The sequence below is a fragment of the Atta cephalotes genome, assembly GCF_000143395.1.
Source record: "Atta cephalotes unplaced genomic scaffold scaffold00012, whole genome shotgun sequence".
NCBI lineage: Eukaryota > Metazoa > Arthropoda > Insecta > Hymenoptera > Formicidae > Atta > Atta cephalotes.
Window position 1 is genome coordinate 4311969 of NW_012130076.1, and position 13575 is coordinate 4325543.

General features: G+C 30.0%; 2 protein-coding genes across 2 annotated transcripts in view; one reads left to right on the forward strand and one right to left on the reverse strand.

The window, feature by feature from the left end:
- Positions 1-4217, reverse strand: part of LOC105617354 (protein expanded) — a 14343-nt gene extending 10126 nt beyond the window's left edge. The window contains exons 1-2 of the mRNA XM_012198915.1: positions 4104-4217; positions 3601-3700 (exon numbers count right to left, since the gene is read on the reverse strand). Of these exons, the coding sequence (XP_012054305.1) occupies positions 3601-3700; positions 4104-4217 (214 nt within the window). The remainder of the gene's footprint in view (positions 1-3600; positions 3701-4103) is intronic.
- Positions 4218-6952: 2735 nt separating this feature from the next.
- On the forward strand, positions 6953-12387 carry LOC105617215 (putative sodium-dependent multivitamin transporter). Its single transcript, XM_012198780.1, has 8 exons — positions 6953-7063; positions 7272-7493; positions 7964-8304; positions 8829-8948; positions 9451-9765; positions 10056-10173; positions 11465-11733; positions 12201-12387. Exons 1-8 carry the CDS (start codon positions 6953-6955, stop codon positions 12385-12387), a joined length of 1683 nt encoding a protein of 560 aa, XP_012054170.1.
- Positions 12388-13575: the final 1188 nt, after the last annotated feature.

Consider the following 13575-nt stretch of genomic DNA (forward strand, 5'->3'; position numbering starts at 1 on the left):
TATAGTTATTATTACTATACTATATATATATATATTAATTAATTATATATACTATATATTATACTACTACTATTATTATTATTATTAATTAATTTATTATTATTTATTATTATTACTTCTTCTCTCTCTCTCTCTCTCTCTCTCTCTCTCTCTCTCTCTCTCTCTCTCTCTCTCTCTCTCTGGCTTCTCTTTTTCTTTCTCTCTCTCTTTATAATATATCAAATTACCCGTAGAATTTTATCCTGTATTCTGTTGCAAATTATAGGTCGTCTAAAATGGACTTAAGCCGCTCCGGTATTCCTCTTTCGATACGCTCACTCTTTCCGTGGGGAAGAAAGCACCTGTGTTACCCGAGGTATAACCCGGCTATTACTGGGGAATGTTGCCCGAAGGCTAACCCTGGCCCTCGCGTAATAATCCATCGGGACTATAGGGCCCATCGTATTCCTCTGGAGATATTCTTCGCAGTCACGGAGAGAGCACAATCTCCCTTTTTCTTCATCTCGCTTGGATCCGATCGAGTCCGCATCCTGGATTTAAGTTTTATTCTCTTTTATTTCAGACTTTCGTCTGCCCTAGTACAGATTCACGTTTGCTTGAAAGATAGAGGTGTTTCAAAAATTTTTGAAGTCAACTCGATTTTTTTAACAATATTCTTTAGTATAAATCGATTCTTCTCATTATTCTGTTTATATTCGAATATTATTTAAATATCTACCTTGATATATTATACATATATATATATTTCAATAAATTTTGATTTTATCAATATTAAAGAAATATATATTGATATATTACATGTTACAATTAATTTTCTGTCTAATGTTCTTGTAACGTATTTGATACTAAAAATTGATTTAGTCTAGAATATAAAATATTAAATCGTTATTCGTTTATATATGATAACAAAGGTTTTAAGATCTGCCTTGCTGTTTGTTCTTGATGCGAGAATCTGTGTTTCTTAATAAATGCATGTCTTCATAAAGTATCGGAAAAGTCCGAAAGGAGCATGTGGCGCAATAAGAAAAGTTCAACAAACAAGCCTTCTCTTATGAACCCATCTATTTCCCAGAAAGAAATAATACTCCTTTTTTTTCTCGTTTAGTATGGATCAGCAATGCGCCATAACCATAAGTACACTCGTAATCACCCCTGGTTGCCTTGATCATCGGAGGAAGAGGGAGAGATCTGAGCTGCTCTTTTCTATCTTCGCACTCTCGTTAGCTATCTTCGACAGAAGGTCTCTGTTCAAATCATTTCTCTGAACTTACTATCAAAGATTAGAGATTTCTTGCGAGGAATTTCGCAAATGTATGGCCTCAATTTTACACTTAGGACCCATCTCCTTCTTTATAAAGAACAAATCGTAAATATTACGAGAGTTGAAAGAAAGGAAAGAAAAGAGAAGAAATAGGACAAAACAAACAAAAATTAGATAATAAATAGGGGAAAAAAGAGAGACTAGTTATAAGATTTCTTGAGAATAGATACAAGAATTTTTCTTAAAGTTTAAGAGATAGCCTAATGAAAACAGAAAGAAAAAAATATTGCGGAAAGAATGAAAAAAAAATAAGAAAGCACATTTCTTTTCTAACAAAATCAAAGGGTTCGCTGATGGGTTCGGCGGAGGTGTTGCTCATGAGATTCGTTGGAGTAGGATGTGACATACAGTGTGGGATACGTGAAGGATACGAGAAGGAGATACGGGAGGGAGAATACGTTGAGGCCCTGTTGTGACGCGCAGCTTTAACCTCGCCGCGATATATATCCCTTGAACCTGCGCTGGAGCGTATTTTCTGCTTCGTCTCCCCTCCGCTAGCTAGAACGGACCTTTTCGCCCCTCTTCCACCACGTCGTGTGCCAACGATCCCTGTCCTCGGCGTCCTCCTTCCACATTCCTCTACGCAGAGCCGTACGTTGCGCCGGAGATGCTCGACTGGGAGATGGAATACGAGAGGCCTTATACAAATCATCGGGCTACCGTCTTACCCGAGGCCCCGTTCTCTTTTTTTTCCTGCTTCCCCTTTCCGCCCGTTTTTCTCTTTCTACTCTATCTGGCCGCTTCCTTTCTTTAGCGCTCGTCATTCCCTTCGTCTTACTCCGTCTTTATACTCCGGCAACTTATTATCTCTCTCATTTATCACATACCTCTCTATCTATTTATCTATTTCTGTATTTATCTATTCCTTTTGCATGTAACACATTGTACATAATGTTCTCTCACTCAATTATTTATCTGTACATTTAAATCTTTCACAATTAAAATTTATCATAAATTGATTGACCCAAACAGAAAATATCTAATAGCTCCTAACTTTTTTATTGTTTCTCTTATTATTATTAAATACTCGCTGTAAGTTGAGTCATCAAATTACAGAAAATGTAAATTTGCGATAAAGGTGAACATTCTTAGAACATGTTCGACTAAGTAAAATTTCTCAACTCAATGAATAAATAATTGGAATATATTTCTTTAACAGAAATTTTTCAGCGAAATAAACTTATTATACAATAATTTCAAATATAATATTTCAAAAGATACAGATAAATTTCAGCTATACAACTATACAATTTCATCAATGGAGAAAAATGGAAGGTGATAAGAAGAAAATAGAGAAAAAAAAATAGAAATCGCAAAATGAAAGAAAGACAAAACAGAAAAAGATGAACTGTAGAAAGAATTTCCTTCTAAGATTAAAACGCATTTGAAGAAATGGGAAGCAAAAGTTGGTCTAGATCGCTTTTAGCAAGACCCACCGCGAATCGCATAAGCCATAACGCGCATATAGGGAGTGTGAGCTGCCTTTCTTCTTATACTTGTTTTTCAGGTGCATTTTTTCTTGTCATGCTATGGCTCGCGCGTCTCAAGACCTGCCAACTCAACCGAGTCCGATGATGGTGCTCTGCTGGAATGTAGAAGGGATGGGTGAGGTGGGATCTCGTAGGGCTCTTTGAGGACCGGGGGAGGCTTTATCCAGTGGTGGGGGCCACCAGTCGGACCGGCTTGTCACGATTGGTGAGGGTAGCGATGAACGTGAGCCGTATGGTATGCAGAAAAACCTGACGATTAGTCAAGAGACTTGGACATCTCGCTAGTTTAATGTTTTCTCTGTTTATGTCACTTTCTTCGTCATAGAAAATAAATCTATAATGTAAAACGAAACTGTCTATTTTTTCGAATAGCCATTTCAATGTACATATTAAATTCTTGTTTTTATATTTTTATATTTTGTACTTTAAATTATAATCAAGAAAGAAAATTAATTTATTGAAGCTATATTTTATTCTTAAGGAAGCAATTCTGATCAACTTAATTTTAACATACTATTAAGATCTTCTCAAGAATTTTAAAGATATCCATATTACGTTATTAATGAAAAAAAATAAAAATCAATTTTTCTTTAAATAAAATTGCACAATTTCTTACATGAATAAATTCCCTTAATAATTCTATATAAATATTAATCAAAATATTAAATATTAATATAAATAACAGTATTTATTTGTAAAAATATGAATTTTATCGGTTTGAAATTTCTCTTCATTACTTTATCTATGAACTTTATCTAATGAAAATGAAAATACACAAATACGACTCACCGGACAATATAGCCAAACCAAAAAGTTCGCAATCTCGCATGCCCTGTTGGCTGAGAAGTGTGCATGTCTGCGTATAAACCTCCTTTACTCTCGACTTAGCCTGAAATAGTAAAACGGACTAATTAGCATTAAAATTAGCATTAAAATTTCCAGAAATAATTTCTAAATATTTTTCAATTAGTTACTTTTTTGTTAAGTGACACTCGTTCTCGAAGACATCATTAGATATTTCATATTATCTTATTTGTAAAAAATGAGAAAAAATAATAAATAAATTCTATATTTTATTTAAAAATGTATATATACAATGTTATTTCCAAATTCTTTACATTTGAAATCTTTAAATTCAATACAATTACTTTCCAAAAAACAAAAAAAAGTGTTATTTTTTTATTCGTACTCATTGTCAGTTGTAATGAAATTTTATTTTATATTTTTCCCACAATAATAGATATATTGGTAATATCACATTTTTATTTGTTCGTAATTAATATTTGCCTCACCTCAACGATGAAGTAGAGAGGATCACCGGGAAGGGCATGAATGGCGAGATAGCGGCTGGCGGACACCAGGGGTTGAAGGCAAGACCGCGCAGCCGTGACACCGCTACCACGCATGCTGCATGCTTCATGTCGTCGCCGCTACGCCCACCGTCCTCACTGTCAACAATCGGTAAACTGTCAATGAATAATCAGTAGTCATTTGAAAAATTCGCATTAATCCTTAATGCGATCCTTAATTCTTAATCTATCCTTAATGAAAGAATTCAAAATCAAAATATAATCATTATTTTATGTTTCTTTTGATAATCTCACAATTTTTGTACAAAACTTATTTTCAAACGTAGAAAGAAAAAATTTTAGTGTAAAAGTCGGTCCCTTAAATGTTTTATTGAAGATTATAATAAATATATATGTACTATGAATCATGAAGACAATCCCAATTCCATTCGGAATTCAATCGGAATTCATTGAAACACAACAAAGAAAGAATAAGTCGGACGTGTTTATCTAATCTCTGACTATTATAATTACTACGAGACTCTGAGAGGCTGAAACTTTAGCTAAGTAATGCACACGTGAGCAGCATAACTTATAGCCGAAATTTTCAATCTCAACTGTAATAGTAAGTTTCTTTTTCTTACAACGATTGTGAATTAGTGCATGTTAACATGGTGTCATATGATTAGGATATGTTAATGAAGTTCAAATAACATGCAGTGATTGAATTTTAAGTGCTGAAAACGTAATCAATTGAAATTCATTGCTGTTTAAATTGCTGTATGATAAATAGTAGTATAGTAGGACAGTAAATCTTTAAATTTTGTCACTGCAAACCAGACATATTTGTCGATGGACCTCGCAATGGAAAATTAATTTTAGTAACTGATGAAAATCAATTGAAAAGCAATTGAGATTTTCACCATACACAGCCTTTATGGTGATGAATGTCATTTCATTTTCAGTATTAAAAATCCGCATTGTTTGAACTTTAACATCATATCCTCATCACACGATGTCATGATTCATTCCGTTATAAGGAAAAGAAACTTGCTACAATTGAAAGTCTATAAATCTGTATATTACTAATCAATCGTCCCTTGTATTTCAAGTTAGGGCTTCTACAGACGAGAAATTTGGTAGCGCCACAATCGAAACGCTGTGCCGATCCGTTTATACGCTATATTCATACAGTTATATTCTGTAACGCTACAGAAGTGAACATATTCGCGACACTTTTCTCCGTAGCTCCGTATAAACGGGTTGGCGTTTTCAATTGTGGGGCTATAAAGTTGCTCGTCTAGAAGCCCTTATTGAAGACGATTGGTTCGTTATAATTAGTCTCAAAATATTAATTTTATATAAAATGTCCTGAATATTCTCGAATAAAGAGTACGAGGCTCTCTCTCACAACTTGAACTTGTTATTGCAGAAATTATACTATAAATTCATATGATCTGTTTACTGTTCGTTCGAGAGTATTCATATATAAACATTCTTTTCCTGAAAATATCTGATATTTTATATTTCTATATATAATAAATTTCTATATATTCTATTCCATATAAATATTCTATATATAATAAATTTTCATTATTAAATATTTTGTCATTAAGAGAAAAATAAATTAAAAAAGAAAAGATAGAAATTCGGGCAAATATTTTGAAGAAGTAATATGTACATTAAGTATTATTGTACAAAAAAATAGGAAATAATTATAAAATGACTGTATATTTATCCAATTTCTATATCGAATAATAAAAGATTTTAAAGAAATAAATTAAAATAAGCCAATGCAACTCGACATTGAAGATGGTAATGTGTAAAACTTATGTTATTATAATAATTAATAATTACGTTTCTAGACGGAATTATTATATCTCGAATTATCTCTTCTTACTAAATTATGACTTTATCTTGTGTTTATGATACTAATAGTTATAAATACATTTACTGACTCACTTGTCCTAGCGAGCTTTATTAGTTAAAAAACTCTTCGAAATAAGCGTTCACATTGAGAAAAATATAGTTAATTTTAATAAATATTTAGTTCAATACTGCCAACTAAACATTTACTTACAGTAAGTAAATACTTGTTCAATAAAAAAAAAGATCCTATGATTGTTAAATCAAATTAACATTGTTATCAAATAAATATATCTTTATATTTAATAAATATTTAGTTAGCAGTATTCAACTAAATATTTATTAAAATTGACTATTTTTTTTCAGTACAGATATGCGTACGTTCTATATTTAACAACTCATAGGATCTTAGATTATAATGTAAGTAGAATATAGTTTGTAAATTAAATTGAAATCTTTCATTTAATAAATTTTAATTTTTAGTTTTAATATCATTATCGAAGTACATATTCTGTCAAATATAATAGACAATTACAAAGCGTCTCGTTTATATTATATAGAAATTTAATGTAATGCTCAGTACTTAAAATTGTTACTATTTATTTGTCACATTGGAAACGTCTATAATTAATTATTATTAATAATACACAAGTTTTATACATTCCCAGACTTATATTGACTTGTATTATTGACTTATTTTAATTTGTGTATTCTTTGATAATAAGACATATAGATTAGATTACGTCAGAGATTATAAATATGCTGTACGTGCTTACGATACGTACATATTACACGTAACGACAAGTATTATACATTGATAAGAAACACATATCCCAGACAGCATTTGTTAGATCTTCTCTTAAAAATGAAGTAAAATGAATAATTATTTTTAGAATAGAATGAGTTATTCAAGAGCAAAACCATGTCATACGCTACGATTCGTTTTTATTAATTGGTAATATAGTGGATAAAATTGTGACAACATCATGGCTACATTAACTGCAGCGGATTATGCAGTGATCGGTGCATTAATTCTAATCAGTTCCGGCATCGGTGTATATTATTGGCTCATCGGTGGTCGACAGAAGTCGACTGAGGTAATTAAATCATTTTTTTTATGTTACGCATTGCATTTTCATATTTTATAACACATGATATTGCACTATGTTTTGATAATTTTCAACTTTAATTTTTCGTCTGATTTATATTATTAATATAATATTAATATTTTCTCAGTAAAAATATCTAGACATTAAAATAAAAATAGATGAAGTAAAATAGCTCTTCTTGAATGTGCTTCTGTAGGAATATTTTATGGCCAACAAATCAATGCGAATGATCCCAGTAGCGATAGGTTTGATGGTTTCATATTTATCAGCAGTCAGTCTACTTGGAGTGAGCTCTGAAAATTACGTGTACGGTACACAGTACGCTGTGATCAACATCTCTTATGGCCTTGCCACACCGTTCGCAGCTTATTTTTATTTACCGGTATTTTTTAAACTAGGCACTGCAAGCACTTTCGAGGTAAAAAATATTAATATCATTATGCAAAATTTAAGAATAATTATTATGTTAAAAATAATCTTTAGTAATTACAAATATCTAATTATATTTAAAATATTTTTATTTCATATCAGTTGTTTGGTCTAATAAAATACTTGATTGATGTTCTTTATTATTAGCTTAAATTCTATAAAAAAGTACGTTTATGTATATAAATAAAATTTTAAAACACACACATACACACACACACACACACACACACACACACACACACACACACACACATATATATATATTGTTAGACAAAAAATTATTTCTTGAAACTAAAAAAAATAAAAACATGTTTATATTTTTTATTTTATATTTTTTTTAAATTAACATAACTATAATTAATAAATTGATAATTTTGAAAATAGCACTAGTATTAGTATTGCTTTAAAATTTTGTTGATCAAAATTGATCTAATACAACTACATAAATATCTGTTGTAGTATCTACAGAAGCGTTTCGGTACGACTACCCGATTAATAGCCAGTTTTGCCTTTTTGCTCCAATTGCTTCTGTACAGTGGTGTGGTGTTATATGCACCTGCATTGGCTTTAGAAGCTACCACCGGTCTTTCAACGACCGCAAGTGTGATTGGTTTAGGACTCATCTGCACTTTCTATTCGACGATCGGAGGCATCAAGGCGGTACTTATCACCGATGTTTTTCAGGGTCTGTTAATGCTGACTGCCGTTGTCACAGTTATTGCTACCGCAGCAGTTGCTACTGGTGGTTTAAACCGAATTTGGCAGATTGCCGGAGAAGGATCCCGATTGGAATTCAACAAGTAATGATCTGAATGATATAAAAGTTCCTCAAAAAATGTCATTGTATTTTTTTCTAAACCGTTCATATTGTATTTCTATACAAATTTTTGTTATTAGACATATATCTTTATGGGAATCCTACATAATTTTACTTAATATCTTTGTGGGAATATATATCCTACATAATTTCATTTAAAAAGAGTGAATCATGAATTCCTCAATTTTGTTTTTTTTTTATTGTAAAAGAATGTTTTTATGATAGAAAAAATTAAAAATTATCGCACCCGCCTATATTGAATTTTTATTTTATTTTTTTATTCTATTAAAAAATATAGTCGTAAGAGAATAATTGCGTTTAAAAAGAAACAAAATTCGGCTAAAGTGTGTTTGAAATTTCATAATTTTCTAATTAAACTAAAAATTGAAAAACTTTTGTTGAATAATTGAAAGTAACATATTCATTAATTGAATAAAATGAATAAAATAAAGCACAACGCAAGCACAGGAGGCATTTATTTATTTTAATTTTTTACGTATGCCATAGCATCTCTCCGGATCCAACTGTACGATATACTTGGTGGAGTTTGACACTTGGTGGTTTCTTTACTTACCTTTCCTTGTATAGCGTTAATCAAGTTCAGGTTCAAAGAATGCTGACTATCAGGTAAAGCAAGATTGACATAATTTCCAATCAAATGCGAATTAATCGAGTCCAAAAATATTACATGTAAAGCATAAAATTTTTTAAGAGAATTCTTCTTTTCATATTTTTATAAATTTAAGAACATGAAAATTAGCTCACTTAAAATCTGATATTTAAATATACAAAGTATATCTTGTATTTTTGTGAATAATGTATTATTTAAAAATTAATGCATTATTCATAAAATATATAAAATATATATAAGATATATTTTGTTATTATTTATTACTAAAATTTTATTATTATTTGTATATTAGAATTATTAGAATTATTATATATTAGTATATTAGAATTATTATTCTGATATTATTTTTCTTACTGATGCGTTTATGATTCATTATCTCGTAATAACAAATTTTAAAATTCCATTTGACGGCTGTGGAAAAGATCAAATTTCCAAATTATCGTCAAATTTTCCATATCACCAGAACATCTCTATTTAGCGCTATTTTGATTTTATTAGCAATTTAGCAACTGCTCAGCGCGCATTATGGTGGAGCTGGCCGATGGCATCGATTATGTCGCTTACTTTGTGCTTTTCTGGACTAGCAATATATGCAAAATATCATAACTGTGATCCACTCGTAGAAGGCAGAATCAGTTCAAATGATCAATTGATGCCATTGTATGTAATGGACATGCTATCGGATTATCCTGGTGTACCTGGGCTTTTCATAGCCGGAATTTTTAGTGCCGGACTTAGTACCATCTCGGCCACGATTAATTCTCTTTCTGCTGTTATTCTTGAAGATTATATCAAGCCTCTCTGGCATATAAGGTAAAAATCATGATAGCGTGAAAAAATTATATAACATCGCATAACAGTCATTCCGGAAAACGGCCTAGTTTCAAGGTAACCTGAATCTGTTGAAGAATGATTCATATCATGTTATGCAGAAATATTATATTAAAACATTATAGAACATTTACTGTAGAAAATTAAAGTATCGGAAAGGATACATTCCATCGTTCTTCCTTTTCTCCCTCTTTTAAGAATTATATATCAATTACAAAAAATAATAAAATCTTTGATTCTCTAGAGCAAAGCGCGAATAATATTGATTACAGAAACAAGGACCTATCTACTACGACGTCAATAATCATTAGCAAAATTTTGGCTCTTGTAGTTGGACTATCATGTGTAGCAGTGGGTTTTCTGGCACAATATCTCGGTGGATTGCTGCAGGTATATAAACTTTGCTTTCAATACTAACAATAAGTCACATAATAAAATGAAAGTATATTAAGCGAGAAATAATAATTAATCATTAAAAAAGTGATTTAAATCATTCAAAAATTCAATTCTACCTTTGTTAATAAATTTGTCATTTACAAGGAAAGTTACTCAGATGTCTAATTAGTTTTAAAAAAGTAACGATTGGAATATGGAGATTGGAGTTGTCTTCTATTGACTAAAAGTGAGTGCTATTCACTCGGAAAAGTTGATATTAATTAAAAGAATGGAGTTAAAGTTCGCTGTAAGCAGTTCTGAAAATGAGTCTCGACACAGAATGCTTCTTTACTTAACTCGCGAATAACTCAGGAACAAAAAATTATAGAAACATTTTTAAAAAATGATTTTGTAAGGAAAGCTTCAAGCTTTCACAATAGGTAGTCGAAAATTTTCGTAAATTTTTTTGGGGCACGTGAGAAACCTCCAAAGTGAAAAGAAACTTTTTCAGCTCGTAGTTTATTAAATGTAAAAATTACCAAACTCACAGAAACTCAAAAAATATAGTTAAAATATAACTTTTCGAAAGTAGAGATTTCTCTTCAAGCTTTAAAACTCTTTTTTTAAATTTAAATTTCGTTCATTTTTGACAAAGATATTGTATACAATTAAAAAATACGAAGAAACTTTTTCCCCAATCCAATAGTATAGCAAAATTTACAATAAAATATTTTTAATTTTTCAAATTTCAATTTGTTGAAAATGTATAATAATACACCAATGAAAATGTATAATAAATAAGAAAATATATGTATTTTTGTATGTACATTCATATAATTTTATAAGTGTTTATACCCAAACATAATTCAAATTTTGGGAGGATAAATAAAAAAATTTTCAATAACTATCACTGGAATCGAGATCCAAGTTTTCCTTTCTATTCTACTTATGTATATTACTCACGTATGTTACGTATATTTTGTACATAGAAAATCAAAAAGTAAAAAAAATTATGAAAAATATCATTTAAACTTATTTTTGGAGTCGCTTATAGCGGACTTTGAATCCATTCCTCTAACAAATATCAAATTTTCCGAGCAAATGGCACTCATTTTAATTAATAGAAGATAGAATACTACAACTTCTAATCATTACTTTTTCAAAACTGGACATCTGAGTAATTTCCCTTGTTAAACTAATTTGCGGGTTTCAGATAGGTAATCTTTTAATATAATATGAAATTAGATAATCTGAAGATACCTTAATCGTTAGACTTTCTTTTTCAACAAAATTTATTTTTCTACAGGCAGCTCTGACGATCTTTGGTGTCGTAGGTGGACCTATGTTGGGTTTATACACGCTTGGCATGTTTTTCCCATCGTGCAACCAAAGGGGCGCGATTGCAGGCTTCATTCTTAGTCTCATGTTTTCTTTGTGGATAGGATTTGGACAACCGAAACCGCCGATTCCGCAGTTGAATGTCTCAACAGACGATTGTGGATTCAATAACACTATTATGTTTCGCGGAAGCGATGGGAAATCGTTGATTTACACAAATTCACGTTATGAACTCCAGTAAGTAAACATTTAAGTATACTGAAAAAAAATTACTTATTTAAGATTTTTTAAATCTTAATACATATTTCTTTGAACAGTATTTATGGTAAATAAATGTTTATTTAATAAAAAAAATGATAGTTAAATCAAATTAATGGTTTTTGAATCAAATAAATATATATTTACATTTAGTAAATATTTATTTAAAACTATTCAAAACAAATTATATTTAAAACAAATATTAAAATTTAATATTTTTTTCAGTGTAGATGTAATTTTATATATAATTCAGACTTCAATTCTAAGTTTGGTAGAAGCTTCAGTTAGAAAAATAATTAACAACATGAAAATATAATTTGTTTCGAGATATGTAATATAAAGAAAAAAATTCCTTTTAATTTCAAGTTTTTTGATGTTATATCTTAATATGGCAATATATTCGCAATGATGAAGAAACATGAACTTTAACTATTTCTTATTTACAGAATGGAGAAAGATAAATCCTATTTCTATCTTTATCGCATATCTTATATGTGGTACTGTCCACTGGGATTTCTCGTTGCTATAATCACAGGATGGATCATCAGTTGGATCACAAGATGGATTTTTAAGGAAAGTTCTATTGAAATCGATTTAAATTTGCTAAGTCCGATTGTGGCAAGTCGAAAATAAAAAAGAAAAGAAGCAAATGAATATTATAATACAATAAAATTTAATGAATATTGAGAATATATATAACCTCGTTCTTATAAATAATTAAAAAAAAAGAATTTAAATAAATTTGCGTTTCTATTTATATTACCTAAGTATTTATACCTCGCGTGTAATAAATTTCATTAAATATTCATGTCATAACATAGAAATAGGTAATTAATATGTGTTATAAAAATATATATACGTATGTATATATTTACACAGTAAATATGTACAACACGTATCAAGAAATTTTGAAGGTCCAATTGAAATAACATCAAAATGATACAGAAATACAAAAATTCTTGATCCAATAATTTAAATGCGTAAATTTGTTATATATTTTATTTAGTTTTAATCTAACAAATAAATTGAAAAATAAAAAGTTTTTCATTTCAAATTTCCGATTTTTTCTTTTATACAAAATTCTATTCTTTTTCTATTATTTTTTTTTCTTGAGACCATAGTTTTAAGATATTCTGTATATCATATTATTTTAAAAGTATTTATGCATTTTCATGGAATTCGAAAATAGATAATAACTGCATAACAATTATAGATTAGACAATTATACAATTATTTATGCCAATTCCAATATTTCCCTGTATAATCAAGATTAAACATTTTTCTCGATGAAAATGATCAGATTTGGGCCATTTCACACTGCGTGAAAATGCCAGCTGGGAGTCTCGTGCTCGCGACGTACAGACATAAACATTATACGAACTACAAACTGCGCGCTGTACACCACTGTACACTTTACCGAAACGTTCGCAAATCACGATGGAATGCCGCCAGACTGGTGTGAGCGCGCGCGCGCCATACGGTGACACACAGAGCAAACGCAAGCAATGACCTGCGTCATGCAGTTCTTACGTAAGGAAATAATACCAAAATAACATACCCATCAAAATAACAAATTTTGAAAATCTATGTCAGACAAAGAGGGAATTGTAAAAATTTTTTTTGCAGATAACGTACTATAAGTAATTCGAAGATAGCACAATGTACATATATCTGCATAGATGACGCAGCAGATGACACTGCGCAGTAAATTAAAAAAATTTTCGATTACTGCTTACGAAAAATTCTAAAGATCAGAGAAAAAGATTTTATAACTTCTTTTCCACATTTTCCTTTTTTTTTCATTGATACTCGTAAAATTGT